Genomic DNA, 15,408 nt, shown 5'->3' with positions numbered 1-15,408 from the left:
CCAAATTCCTTCATGGTTACTAAACTGTATTTATAGGAAACTAACAACTTACTACCTAGTTATTGCACTGGCTAAAGCAAAAAAAGAAAAGAAAAGGAAAAGAAAATAAAAGAAAGATAACTTTCCTCCGAACATTTATAAGGTATCCTGTCAAGAAGTAAACATATAATGGAACTTAGTAGAAGCTTAGGAAAAAACTGCCACTGTGATGTATTTCAAGTTAAAGACAAAACAATTTTATATCATAGTAAATAGAATCTCAAAATTCAAATTCTCCTAAATCTTTACATTTTTTTTTTTTTTTTTTTTTTTTGCTACTGGATCATACTTACCAGGATAGAAACCATGCTGTTACTTGCTTCACCTTAAGAAAATTTCTGACCTTGGGGCACCTCGGTTAAGGGTCTGAGTTCGGCTCAGGTCATGATCTCATGGTTCATGAGTTCGAGCCCCGTGTCAGGCTCTGTGCTGACAGCTTGGAGCCTGGAGTCTGCTTCAGATTCTGTGTCTCCCTCTCTCTCTGCCCCGACCCCACTCACACTCTTTCTCTCAAAAAATAAAGGTTAAAAATTTTTTTTTTTAAATTAAAAAAAAAAAAAAAAAGAAAATTTCTGACCTTCTTCTCCCACCAGCTGTGCTCCAGATTCTTATTCTCTCTGCAAGCAAAACTCCCCAAAGAGGTCTGTATACTTGGCATCTCCAATTCTTCTCCCATTTTCTTTTACTCCCATTTTGAGTAAGTGGGGCATAAGCCCCACCCCTCTGCTGACACTGTCCTCCTCAAGGCTTCTGATGACTTACTGCCGTGTCAAAATGTCCCTGGCTGATTGTGTCCTGCTCCTTTCCCCAACTTCTTACCATTGGGGCTGCCAACCCTTGGTCCTCAGCCTCCTCCTCTTCTGTATCACAAGTCTTGGTCATCTACTCTGATCTCTGATCTCAATGCTTTAAATACCATTCACAGACCGTCAACTCTCAAGTTCCTACCCTCCACCCAGGCCCCTCTCCCAAACGCCCAGTTCCCAGGCCGACTTGGGCATCCAAGAGATGTCTCGAGGCCCATGTCCAACACTGATCCCGGCTTCTACCTCGCCCTCCAGTCTGCTCAGCCTGCAGCCCACCTCATTTCAGCTGGGAGCACCTTCAACCTAGAAGGGGCTTGGGCCAGCGCCAGGCTCCACTCTCGACTCCCCTACCCTCACACTGCAGTCCTCCACAGAGGAGTCCTCCACATTACAATCCTCACACTACCGTCCTCACACCACAATCCTCCACGGTGGAGTCCTCCACACTGCAGTCCTCCACACTGCATTCCTCACACTGCAGTCCTCACACCGCAGTCCTCCACACCACAGTCCTCCACACTGCAGTCCTCCACACTGCAGTCCTCCACGCCGCAGTCCTCACACTACAGTCCTCCACACCGCAGTCCTCATACTACAGTCCTCCACACTGCAGTCCTCACGCCGCAGTCCTCACACTACAGTCCTCTACAATGTAGTCCTCCACACTGCAGTCCTCACACTACAGTCCTCCACACTGCAGTCCTCCACGCCGCAGTACTCACACTACAGTACTCCACACTGCAGTCCTCACGCCGCAGTCCTCACACTACAGTCCTCTACAATATAGTCCTCCACACTGCAGTCCTCACACTATAGTCCTCCACACTGCAGTCCTCCACGCCGCAGTACTCACACTACAGTACTCCACACTGCAGTCCTCATGCCGCAGTCCTCCACAGTGCAGTCCTCCACACCGCAGTCCTCACACTACAGTCCTCCACACTGCAGTCCTCACACTACAGTCCTCCACACTGTAGTCCTCCACGCTGCAGTCCTCCACACCGCAGTCCTCCATGCCGCAGTCCTCACACTATAGTCCTCCACACTGCAGTCCTCCACACCGCAGTACTCACACTACAGTACTCCACACTGCAGTCCTCATGCCGCAGTCCTCCACAGTGCAGTCCTCCACACCGCAGTCCTCACACTACAGTCCTCCACACTGCAGTCCTCCACGCTGCAGTCCTCCACACCGCAGTCCTCCATGCCGCAGTCCTCACACTATAGTCCTCCACACTGCAGTCCTCCACACCGCAGTCCTCACACTACAGTCCTCTATGCTGCAGTCCTCCACACTGCAGCCCTCACACTGCAGTCCTCCATGCCGCAGTCCTCACACCGCAGTCCTCCATGCCTCAGTCCTCACACTACAGTCCTCCATGCCGCAGTCCTCATACCACAGTCCTCCACGCTGCAGTCCTCACACTGCAGTCCTCCACGCCGCAGTCCTCACACCGCAGTCCTCCACACCACAGTCCTCCATGCCGCAGTCCTCACACTACAGTCCTCACACTATAGTTCTCCACACTGCAGTCCTCCACACTGCAGCCCTCACACTGCAGTCCTCCACGCCTCAGTCCTCATACTACAGTCCTCCACACTGCAGTCCTCCACGCCTCAGTCCTCATACTACAGTCCTCCACACTGCAGTCCTCACGCCGCAGTCCTCACACTACAGTCCTCCACACTACAGTCCTCCACACCGCAGTCCTCACACTACAGTCTTCACACTACAGTCCTCCACACCGCAGTCCTCACACTACAGTCCTCCACACCGCAGTCCTCACACTACAGTCCTCCACACTGTAGTCCTCCATGCTGCAGTCCTCCACACCGCAGTCCTCCACACCGCAGTCCTCACACTACAGTCCTCACACTATAGTCCTCCACACTGCAGTCCTCCACACCGCAGTCCTCACACTACAGTCCTCTATGCTGCAGTCCTCCACACTGCAGCCCTCACACTACAGTCCTCCACACTGTAGTCCTCCACGCTGCAGTCCTCCACACCGCAGTCCTCCATGCCGCAGTCCTCACACTATAGTCCTCCACACTGCAGTCCTCCACACCGCAGTCCTCACACTACAGTCCTCTATGCTGCAGTCCTCCACACTGCAGCCCTCACACTGCAGTCCTCCATGCCGCAGTCCTCACACCGCAGTCCTCCATGCCTCAGTCCTCACACTACAGTCCTCCATGCCGCAGTCCTCATACCACAGTCCTCCACGCTGCAGTCCTCACACTGCAGTCCTCCACGCCGCAGTCCTCACACCGCAGTCCTCCACACCACAGTCCTCCATGCCGCAGTCCTCACACTACAGTCCTCACACTATAGTTCTCCACACTGCAGTCCTCCACACTGCAGCCCTCACACTGCAGTCCTCCACGCCTCAGTCCTCATACTACAGTCCTCCACACTGCAGTCCTCCACGCCTCAGTCCTCATACTACAGTCCTCCACACTGCAGTCCTCACGCCGCAGTCCTCACACTACAGTCCTCCACACTACAGTCCTCCACACCGCAGTCCTCACACTACAGTCTTCACACTACAGTCCTCCACACCGCAGTCCTCACACTACAGTCCTCCACACCGCAGTCCTCACACTACAGTCCTCCACACTGTAGTCCTCCATGCTGCAGTCCTCCACACCGCAGTCCTCCACACCGCAGTCCTCACACTACAGTCCTCACACTATAGTCCTCCACACTGCAGTCCTCCACACCTCAGTCCTCACACCGCAGTCCTCCACGCCTCAGTCCTCACACCGCAGTCCTCCACGCCTCAGTCCTCACACCGCAGTCCTCCACGCCTCGGTCCTCACACCGCAGTCCTCACACTGCAGTCCTCCATGTCGCAGTCCTCACACTACAGTCCTCACACTATAGTCCTCCACACTGCAGTCCTCACACTACAGTTCTCTATGCTGCAGTCCTCCACACTGCAGCCCTCACACTGCAGTCCTCCACGCCGCAGTCCTCACACCGCAGTCCTCCACGCCTCAGTCCTCACACCGCAGTCCTCACACCACAATCCTCACGCTACAATCCTCCATGGTGGAGTCCTCCACACTGCAGTCCTCACATTGCAGTCGTCACATTGCAGTCCTCACATTGTAGTACTCACACCGCAGTCCTCCATGCCACAGTCCTGCACACTGCAGTCCTTGCACCACAGTCCCCACACTGCAGTCCTCCACACTGCAACCCAGAAACCAAAGTTATTCTTTGAAAATATAAATGTAAGTCAGAGAAGCTCACGCCTCTGCTCAAGTCTCACTGCCTTGTCTTAGAGTAGAAGGAAGTCCTTACAATAGCCCAGAGGCCTGGCAGCGTCTGGCCCCATCACTTCTCTGAGCGTCCCCCACTTCTCTCCTCTGCTGCCCAACTCCAGCCACACTGGCCACTTGCAACTCAGAGCCCACCAGGAATGGCCCCACTTCCACACTGCCCCACTTCTGCCGTTCCTTCTATCTTGATACCATCTTCCCTCAAATACCTGTAGGACTAACCCCTCACCTCCTTCAAGGCTTTCTTCAAATGTCACCAATCCAGTGATGTCTTTCTCCTACCACCCTGCTTACGATTACAGCCTGACTCCTAACTGCCAGCACTACTGACCCCTACACCATGCCCCACTTCTTCCAGAGCACATTCTTATGATGGCATCATTGCCCTGCTTGTGCTGATTGCTTATCTTCTCTGGCCTTCTCAAAAGCTCTCAGAAGGACTATGATCACCCGCAATTTTTTTTTTTAAGTAGGCTCCAAGCCCAGCACAGAACCTAATATGGGGCTTGAACTCACAACTCTGATCAAGACCTGAGGGGAGATCAATCAAGAGTCAGATGCTTAAGGGGCATCTGGGTGGCTCAGTCGGTAAGTGTCTGACTTTGGCTCAGGTCATGACCTCGTGGTTTGTGGGTTCAAGCTCTGGGTCGGGCTCTGTGCTGACAGCTCAGAACCTGGAGGCTGCTTTGGATTCTGTGTCTCCCTCTCTCTCTGCCCCTCCCCTGCTTGCGCTGTCTCTATCTCTCAAGAATAAATAAACATTAAAAAAAGAATTAAAAAAGAAAAGAGTCAGATGCTTAAGAAACTGAGCCACCCAGATGCCCCTCACCTGCAATTTTAAATAATAAAAGGGATTTTTGCCTGCTTTGGGTCACTAAAGTATGCCAGGTCCAAGAGAGTGCTTAGCACACAAATGGCAATCAAATATTTTTTCAATGAATACACCAGTAAATTTAGGATGAATTGGGCATTTCAATATGATAAATTAACATTTTATTCTAAGATAATTCTATTTCAGATTGTGGAAACATACAATATTTAACAACATAATCATTTCAAATAATAACTATAAACACTCAAACCCTACAATCCTGGGTTTTGGGGGAGTGGAGAAAAACATTTTGTATTTCAGCAAAGTGAATTGGCAGCATTAATGGTCACTGTCTCCTCTGAAGAATTATTTTCGGTCATCCTTTACCTGTTATGGAGATGATAATATCTAGGCACAAATACTGAATATTATTATCGATCTTTCTTAACATTTCTCCAGAGAAAAAAGTGTCTATCATTAAAACTATACTGCTACTTGGGGCGCCTGGTTGGCTCAGTCGATTAAACGTCCAACTCTGGATTTCGGCTCAGGTCACGATCTCAGTTTGAGGGATTGAGACCAGCGTTTGGCTCCATGCTGGCAGCGCAGAGCCTGCTTGGGATTCTCTCTCTCCCTCTCTCTGACCCTCCGCTGCTCACATGTGCTCTCTCTCTCTTTCTCTCTCTCTTAAATAAACAAACAAACAAACAAATAAATGTATAGTTACTACCTACATTTCCTAAGTAAAACAAGCAGTTACTTTTCTAAGTTTTCAGTCTTTGATACACAGTGCATCACTGAGTAAAAATGATACTTACACATCTTGAAATTCTTCTAGAGTCTTCTGTGGTGTAAACACATTTAACAAACTAATTATCTGAAAAGAAAATTTATTTTACCTCAGCATGTCGTAACTTTAACTATAAAAATTAAGTTTAATGTTAAAATTTACTAAAACTGAAAAACAAATCACAGCAGAACTCAGTATTTATTATTGTTATTAGCTTTACCAAAATATCCTATTACGTGGCATTTGAGAAAAGTAAAATGATTAGGGTTCTCACCTTGGAAATAAGATGTACTTTTAATCAAATCACATTTTATGTGTTTCTAGTAACTTATTATGACAGAATTTTAACATATAATGTCTTTCAGGTTCTGAACATAAAAGAATAGAAATTGTGGGTAGAAAAAGACTAAACAAAGCAATATGTTAACTGCGAAAACTTAAATACTATCTACAAATTTCTAAAGCTTTGAAATATGAAGGTGAAACTTGTATCTTTAGTATGATGAAGATGAACCCCTCACAGTGTTATGTATTTACTTAAAGAGGGTTCTAGAAAGGCCTCTACCACAGGCCTTGGTCCTGGCACCCCAACAGTTAAGTGATGAGTCCCACTGCTTGAGCATCAAACACACATCCTCAGTCATTTCAAATGATCAAGGGAAAGAGGAATGATTCAGTATATAGAACTGGGGTGGCTGGTTAACCGAGGGAAAAATAAAATCGGATCCATACTTCAATCTTCACATCAACCCCAAATGGAACAAAGATTTAAATGTAAATGATGAAATCATAAAACATTAAAACATGGATAAACATTTATGTAATTCTAATGTAGAAAAGCATTTTTCTAAGCATGACAGGAAACCTACAAAATTTTATTACATTAAACCCAAACTGAAATTAAAAAAAAAAAAAGCATGGCAAAAACAACTTAATTGGGGTCAAATGGAAAAGAAGTGAGAGTTGGTAGCTTTAGCATCCAAAGATCCTCCCTAAATGCATAAGAAAGACACCAACAGCCCAAGAGAAAAATGGACAAAGGCCACAGAAAACAAATTCTTTAAAAATAAATGGCTAATAGAAATATGCAAAAGAACTCAACTTCACAAGTAAGAATAAGATATCATTTGTCATCTCTTAGATTGGTAAAGTACAACAAAAATCTCAGATAGTCTTTTATAAATATACATATGTATAGGCTTACTGCTTCGGAGACAGAAGGTCCAAAGCAGGCTCTGTGCTAACAGCAGTAAGCCTGATGCGGGGCTCAAACTCAGGAACCATGAGATCATGACCTGAGCTGAAGTTGGACACACAACCGACTGAGCCATCCAGGCACCCCATTCTCAGATACTCTTAATGGAAGTGTAAAATTGATGGTCTTTCTTGAGGTCAATGTGTCAGCATATATTAAAACCAGGTGTGCAGAGTATGCTTTGGCCAAGAAGTTGACCTGGACATGCGTGCGAAGTACATGTTAAGGATGTTTGTGGCAGTATTGATTATAATAGCAAAAACTGGAAACAATCTAAATATCCAGGAACAGGTGACTAGTTAAATAAATACTGTGCATCTGTACCATTTAAAAAATGGTTTCCATCTATGTTCATTAATATATCTGAGGTCCAGAAACATTCCATGAGGGAAAAAGCAGTATTTACAATAACACAGAAGGTCGAGTTCATGTGTGTATGTACATACGTATGTAAGAATGCTCACCAAAATGTTAATGATAATGCACTGTGGGAGTCAAGGATTTTTGCCTCTTTGTTTATATTGTTTGAATTAAAAAAATAATAACCATACTTTTGTATAATCTGAAAAAAATTTTTAAATGTAAAAGTAAAATAAAGCATACACTGGAGAAATTAAAAACAAACTCAAAAGAATAAACTTATCTTAGTTTTGTATGTGATGTCCCTATACCAGAAAGATCCAGCATTTATGCTAAAACAAAGGGAGCAGCATGAAATTGAGTGTAGTCTTAAATACTCATCAACAAAAAAAGGGGTCACAAGGGGTGATCTCCAAAGACCCTTCCAGACATAACATGTGATGATTTTTTTAATAACAAGGCAAGGTTATCAAAATCATGCTTACAATAATGCTTAGAGACTAGTGGCGGACATCCAATGTGCCTGAGTACCTCATTTTCTGGAAACTTACAATTTCTCCTTAAAATTTACAGTGCTTTGATTTCTGTGGAGATGCCAAGTATAGCTATCTTGAATATCACACCATCTACTGACATATTTAAACCTGAAATGTCCACAGTACAAGGTAAAAAGCTACTTCTAGAACAACGTTTTTCTAAAAAGAATATGTAGTGTCTCAGTTTGTTAGGTTCATACTATTGCCATTTTATAGAAATAGAAATACTGAAACTCAAATAGTTACACAGTTAATTGATATTGCTAACCCTCTTCAGTGACCCAAACTGGACCATGCTGCTTCTGGCTGACTTCAATTTCCCCAAGGTTAATTAAGAATTTTATCAACAGGGGTGCCTGGGTGGCTCAGTCGGTTAAGCGTCTGACTCTCGGTTTCAGCTCAGGTCATGATCTCACGGTCTCATGGGTTCAAGCCCCACATGGGGCTCTGTGTTGCCAATGCAGAGCCTGCTTGGGATTCTCTCTCTTCCTCTCCTTCTGGCCCTGCCCCACTCATGCTGTCTCTCTCAAAACAAATAAATTTTAAAAAGTTATTTAAAAAAAGAATTTTATAAATAAAATATAATCATTTAAATGGTTACTGTTATTAGCAGTTTACCCTAAGTCTAAACCCAACATATATCCAAAGACCCAGAAGGTTATCCCATTATGGACAACATTATATGGAGAAAACATAGACATAACTTACATTTTTATGATTGACACATTTTAAGAGGACGAGTTCACGATAAGCTCTCTTTGCATGGGTTTGATTCTGAAAAGGACGGCTTAGTTTCTTGACTGCAACATTTATCCCAAGAACTGTATCAAAAGCAGCACTATAATTAGGAAATATAATAAGGAACCCATTAGGATGATTCTGGAAAATACTGCAATGTAGAATGTACATTCAAGGCATTATCTTTTTAAATAAGTAACAAATAAGGAAATCTCTTTCTGCTTGTTTCTACTCAAGGTACTTCTACACGTCAAGACCAAGGTAAGTTGTCTGAGAATGTGGGACAGACTCACTGCTCTGCAGAGGTACAGACAGGGCAGCTACAGTTAGGATGGGATTCAACAATTCTTTGCACACTGACTTCTCATCATATTAGTTGATATCATTATATTCAGAACCAAGTAATTCAATACACAGGATGTAAGACCAGTCAAGAAACGAAGTCTTCAGTTTAAATATGCCAATAAGTTGGGGCGGGAGGGTCACTGGTTATCACAGAATAAAATAGAAGTATATTCTGGAGTATCATGGTGGAGGAAATGGTTGAGATCATGAGAAGAATATAATAAATATAAGTTTTGATTGTGTTTTTCCCAGACAAAAAAATCTAAAGAGAAAACAGAAGCCAAGATCTCAGCTCATGGTAAATCTTCAAGATACAAAACCGCTAATGTAAGCAATTACTATATATAAAATTCTACTAGAAATAACTCCTTGTACTGTTATAGTAAGAATAAAATCCTGCAGAGGCTGTGTTTCTGGCATCTCAAGTTCCAAGTTGAAATTTATAGTTCCTTTTCCTCCAGAAAATAGGGAGAATTGAGTAGCCTGATGGTACATTTTATACAAATTAGTACTAATAGTACATCAGAGGTTAAAAGCTGCCAAAGACCACCTCAGAACTGAAGCACCATTTAAAACACTGTTTCTACTTATTCTATTCAGTTTGTAACATTGTTTCCACTTATACACTTCTATTAATGTTTTGTTTTGTTTTGTTTTGTTTTGTTTTTCCAACAGCCCTAACTTAATTGAATGGATTTTAAATTGAAGGCTGTCCATGGTAGCATTTGGTTAATGATTAGAAACTTCACGTGGCTTTGTAATTGTTTCTCTTTAATTCAGTTCACATTATGTGTACACGTATACACATACGTAAATCTACATGCCCATATGGAAATGCATCATTCATATGAATTATAAAATGTTAAAGATAAATCTATTGTGCAACATATAATTAATGTACATATACACATGTGCATTTGTACCTACATATATTTCCCAGTGTTAAGAACTTGAAAACAGACACACCTTTCTTGATCTCAAAAGTTTTTGTCCCAAATGAGCCAAATGGACTAATTATGAGCTTCTGAGCAGACACCTACTTCCTCACTAGTAGTTTGAACTGCGGGAGCAACCCCCTTCAATTTTTCCTGGTTTTAATTCTTGTGGTCACTTCTCAACTCTAGATGAATATACTTTTATTACCGTTTCCTCATGTATCAACTTCAGAAATTGTCTGTCTATTCCGCCAAACTGAAGATTTAACCACTTACTTGAAACCCCCAACTCTTCCCAGCTTTTTGCTCTCACGTCATTTTGAACTTTTCCCTTGGTTACCTTTGTAACTTGAAACAACGTGCCTAAATTTCTTGTTCCATCAACCTTCAAGGGAGCCTCTGGACTCCCAGTATGTAAGATAAGACCATCACCTTCCATCTCTTTTGCCTTCAGGGCTCTACTCTCTTTCCCCTCCTCCAAACTTCTGTCTTGAATGGTCAAGCTAGAGAACATATCTGTTAAGTCTCTACAACTACGTCTTCCGTGTGTCTTCTTTCGGATGTGTCTACAAGTTGAAAGCCAAGACACACAGAGTATGTATGCATGCACACGCAAATGTCTCTAACAGCAGAGCCAGGATGACAGTTCATTTTCCAAGGATCACATGACCCTTCTTGTCACTCACAAGGGAATGAGATTGTTTCTGGCATCAAAGTCAGATGGTTTTTCTTTTCTTACATCCCATCAGTTGCTCAAACATCATGTCTTTTTAAAGCTGTTTGACACTTTAGGCCATGACTTCTTCTAGCTGTTCCACCATAAGTTTCCAATAAGCATTTTTTCTTTTTTAAAAATATTTATTTATTTTTGAGAGAGAGAGAGAGAGAGAGAGAGAGAGAAAGAGAGAGAGAGAGATGGAGCATGAGAGGGGGAGGGGCAGAGAGAGAGGAAGACACAGAATCCGAAGCAGGTTCTAGGCTCTGAGCCATCAGTACAGAGCCCGACGTGGGGTTCGAACCCATGAACTATGAGATCATGACCTAAGCCCAAGTCGGATGCTTACCCGACTAAGCCACCCAGGCACCCCAGCATTTTTTCTTTTTAAGAGAAGAAAAATATCCCTTTCTAAAGTCTATCCCCCGTGCTTCCCACCTTGCTCACATGAGCTATTGTTTAAGGTCTATTCCATTTTTTTGAAGATATGTTTTCTTGGAGTTTCTTTCACGGCCTGCTGTAAAGCCACCACCTTGGGACTTCTTTTCACTGGTCTCCATGCTGGTCATATATGTTCCTGTATTCTCTTTCTTGGTGGAGTACATCCTCAAGGAATTGCTTCAGAAAGAGTCCATGGAAGATAAATGATCTTGTTCTTCCCTCAGCGTTGACTGATAGTTTGTCTTCTGACTTCAAAATCAGCTTTCTTTTGGAACTCCACGGATTTCCAATGTTGCTTGTCTCATTTTCATCCCTTTGATTCTCTTCCTGTTCCTCAGTTCAATGATGTGTCACAAAGAATCATGTTTCGTCAGCATCCCCAAAGCCTCCCCTTACTAATCACTATCCCTCCTGTCCCCAAAGATGATAACTCATTCTGATTTTTATGATCATCACTTCCTTGCTTTTACCAGCTAAACATGCATCTTCAAGCTCCCTCCCCCTCCCACCCCCATGGCTTATTTTTGTCTGTTTTTTTAAACCGTTTGTGTCTGACTTCTTTCACTCAACATTACATCTGGGAGACTCACCTGTTGTTGTGTGTAGCTAGAATTCATTCTGTGTCATTGCTATAATATTCCTTTGCATGACTACATGACATAACGTTGATGTATACTTCAGTTATTTTCAGTTTGCTAGCAATTATAAGAAACATGGTCATAAACATTCTCACACATGGCTCTGGGTCCCTTATACATGCATTTCTGATGAGTAGATAGCTAAGAGTAGGAACGCCGAAGCATTGTCAAAGTGTTTTGCTGTACTAATTTCTAGGCATTTGGTTTTTATGTATGCTGACCCTGTGTTCTATAAGCGGGGCTAAGCATACTCATTAACAAATGGGAGATGGGGTCTAATCTAATCACAACAGACCCCCCCCCCTTTTTTTAATGTTTATTTATCTTTGAGAGAGACCGAGATAGAGCATGAGTGGAGGAGGGGCAGAGAGAGAGGGAGACACAGAATCTGAAGCAGGCTCCAAGCTCCAAGCTGTCAGTGCATAGCCTGATGTGGGGCTCGAACTCACAAACCACGAGATCATGACCTTCGCTGAAGTCAGATGCTAACCAAGCCATCCAGGTGTCCCACGACAGCTCTTTAGAAGCAGAGTTTGCTCTGGCTGGTGGGAAGAGGGGAAAGTCTGAGAGATTTTTATCCTGAGAAGGATTAGACGTGCCACTGCTGTCTTTAAGGTGGAGGGGGCCATGTGAGAAGAAATGCAGGAGCCCCTACGAGCACAATGGCCTTTGGCTGACAGACAGCGAGGGATAGGGACCTCAGACCTACAGCTGCAAGCAACTGGGTCCTGCGAATGTGCTCGGAAGCACATTCTTTCCTGGAGCCTCCAGATAAGAGCACAGTCCAGCCAACATCTTGATTTCAGCCTCATGCGATGTTGGGCAAGAACCCGGGCAAGCCCATGCAGATTTCTGACCTATGAGAAGTATGAAATCATAAATGGGTGTTGCTTTAAAACACCAAGTTTGTGGTAACTTAGTATGCAGCCATAGAAAATGAAAACATCCTCTCTTCTGTATTTTTCTACCCTTTTGTCTCTCCAGGCTTCATTCTGAAATTTTTTTTAATGTTTATTTAGTTTTTTGGAGAGACAGAGTGTGAGCTGGAGGAGGGGCAGAGAGAGAAGGAGACAGAATCCAAAACAGGCTCAGCTCAGAGCCTGACGCAGGGCTCGAACTCATGAGCCATGAGATCACGACTTGAACTGAAGTTGGACGCTCAACTGACTGAGCTACCCAGGTGCCCCACTGAATTTTTTTTTTTCCTGACCCACCTTTAAGATCACTAAATCTCTCTTTGGTTATATCTAATATGGCATTAAACCCATCCATTAACTTCATAATTTAATTTCTATATCTTACAGTTCTAGAATTTCAATTTAGTTTTTTTTTTAAGTCTCCACTTTTCTACCAAAAATTTTTCATCTTGCCTTTTACCATCCTGAACACAATGCCATAGCTATTTAAAGTTTGGCTCCAATAACACTAATATCCCCTGTGGATCTGTTTCTTTTCTGTTTGTGCTGGGTCACATGCATGTTGTCTATTCTCCTGTGTGACAAGTCATTTGTGATGGTGTGTGGGGCCTCGCACTTGCAAAACTGCTTGCTATCTAGAAATAGCTTGATATCTAGAATTTAAATTCACTTCTGCTGGGCACCTGGTGGGGGGCACTAGCAATTTGGGTTCACTTCAAGTTCAACAAATGAGGTGATTTGAGGCTGAGTGGCAGTGCCCGCAAGGGTCCATTTCTTTCAGGTTCATTCTTTTTTTTTTTATTTTTTTTTAACATTTATTCATTTTTTACTGTTTTTTTTTTTTTTCAACGTTTTATTTATTTTTGGGACAGAGAGAGACAGAGCATGAACGGGGGAGGGGCAGAGAGAGAGGGAGACTCAGAATAGGAAACAGGCTCCAGGCTCTGAGCCATCAGCCCAGAGCCTGACGCGGGGCTCGAACTCACAGACCGCGAGATCGTGACCTGGCTGAAGTCGGACGCTTAACCGACTGCGCCACCCAGGCGCCCCAACATTTATTCATTTTTGAGGGACAGAGAGAGAGCGGGAGTGGGGGAGGGGCACAGAGAGAGGGAGACACAGAATCTGAAGCAGGCTCCAGGCTCTGAGCTGCCGGCACAGAGCCCGACGCAGGGCTCAAACCCACGAACTGTGAGATCATGACCTGAGCCAAAGCTGGACGCTCAACTGACTGAGCCACCCAGGCACCCCCTCCCCACTTTAAAAAAATTTTTTTTTAACAACATTTTCTTTCGGGTTCATTTTTAACTTCTTGGGTGCAGTCCTTTTTTGGTCCCAGTTCAAGGCAAAAAGTTCACCTGGCCCCTTATAGGACCCTGGGCTCCAATCTGCTGGTCACCCAAGGCAATCAAAAGTATTACTCAATCTCTCACCTATGCACTCTAGAATTCTCAAAGGTCCTCAGGGGAAAAAGCCCCAAATTTTGGGCTTCCCCTACTAGGATTCTGTCCATCCCCAGATCCTAGCCTAGTAATTCTTCACTCACCTACTTGCTCTCTAGGCGCAAATGCTGAGCACGGGGATGGCAGGCGGATGTTGGTAGCCAACTAGCACAACTGTTTCATAGACACACTTTTAATTAACATCCCTATTTCTGGGCACTTGTTTCACCTTCGTTTTCTGTCTCTGTCATCCCTACACCTACAGCCTCTTTGGGGTTTTACTCTAGATAGGTTCTCTTCCTCACTGCAAATGTCTCAGCTACTTATTCTCACTTCCCCTGCTCTGTTTATCTGCATCAAGTTTCCAATTACTTCTTACATTTCAGAAATGTGTTAAAAGCTCTCATCCCACTGACTACTGTCAGTGCCCTCCTGCTTTGTTGGGTATCTGATCCATCATTCTAATACAGAAGCTCTAAAACTGCTCACTTTAGAGGTGAGACTGTTAAGGCATACAAAGACCCAAGGATTTGTTCAAGGTCACAAAGAACTACGAGTGTGTGGATCAGAGCTGGTCTTGGAGCTCAGTTTTCCCACATCACAGGCTTCCTGTGCTTTACACTATAAATCTTCTTTATCGCAGAAATTTTGTTACAGACATTATATGTTTATTTACTCATACTAGTGGAGAGAAAATAAAACAGTGTAAGAAGAGGCTGACATTCATGGGTGAACAGAACTAGAAAGATAAAGGAGTAAAGGCTAGACTAACCATTTAATGCTCAGGTTGTAACTGTGACTTCTAGGGTCTGCCAGATCTAACATTAAACTTTTTTTTTTTAAGTTAAAAACTTCATGCAAATGTTCCATAAAACAGATAATTCTCACTATTTTGGCTGAACAACTTGAGATTTTAGGAGAAAGAAAAACTGAACAGATAAGAAAGAAACATACACACTTTTCCCCCGCTACAGCTTCAACAAAATCTTGCAGTTACTTAATTTTATTAAATAATATAGTTGATATTTATGAATGATTCAAAGTGATAAACATTTCAAAACTTACTTCCTAATTTATTTAATTAACATTTTAAAAATGTTTATTTTGACAGAGAGAGAGAAAGCAGGGCAGGGGCAGAGAGACAGAGAGGGAAAGAGAGAATACCAAGCAGGCTCTACGCTTGACAGTGTGGAGTCCAACGTGGGGCTCGATCTCATAAACTGTGAGATCACGACCCTAGCTGAAGTCAAGAGTCGGATGCTTAACCAACTGAGCCACCCAGGCACCCCTATTTCACTAACATTTTTAATGAACAAAAATATGGAAACAAGAGGCAATTGCAAAAGCTATTC

The 15,408-nt window shown here is 43.5% G+C and overlaps 1 protein-coding gene across 4 annotated transcripts in view; it reads right to left on the bottom strand.

The window, feature by feature from the left end:
- MAPK9 (mitogen-activated protein kinase 9) overlaps positions 1-15,408 on the bottom strand; it is a 59,679-nt gene that overhangs the window by 22,236 nt on the left and 22,035 nt on the right. For 3 of the 4 annotated variants that reach the window (XM_047861630.1, XM_047861616.1, XM_047861613.1), the window contains exons 3-4: positions 8,594-8,723; positions 5,763-5,821 (exon numbers count right to left, since the gene is read on the bottom strand). In XM_047861630.1, the coding sequence (XP_047717586.1) occupies positions 5,763-5,821; positions 8,594-8,723 (189 nt within the window). The remainder of the gene's footprint in view (positions 1-5,762; positions 5,822-8,593; positions 8,724-15,408) is intronic. The other variant, XM_047861620.1, reaches the window with a different exon arrangement.

The sequence above is a fragment of the Prionailurus viverrinus genome, chromosome A1, assembly GCF_022837055.1.
Source record: "Prionailurus viverrinus isolate Anna chromosome A1, UM_Priviv_1.0, whole genome shotgun sequence".
NCBI classification, from domain to species: Eukaryota; Metazoa; Chordata; class Mammalia; order Carnivora; family Felidae; genus Prionailurus; species Prionailurus viverrinus.
The sequence above is the reverse complement of the archived record's forward strand: the minus strand, read 5'-3'. Positions and strand labels throughout refer to the sequence as shown.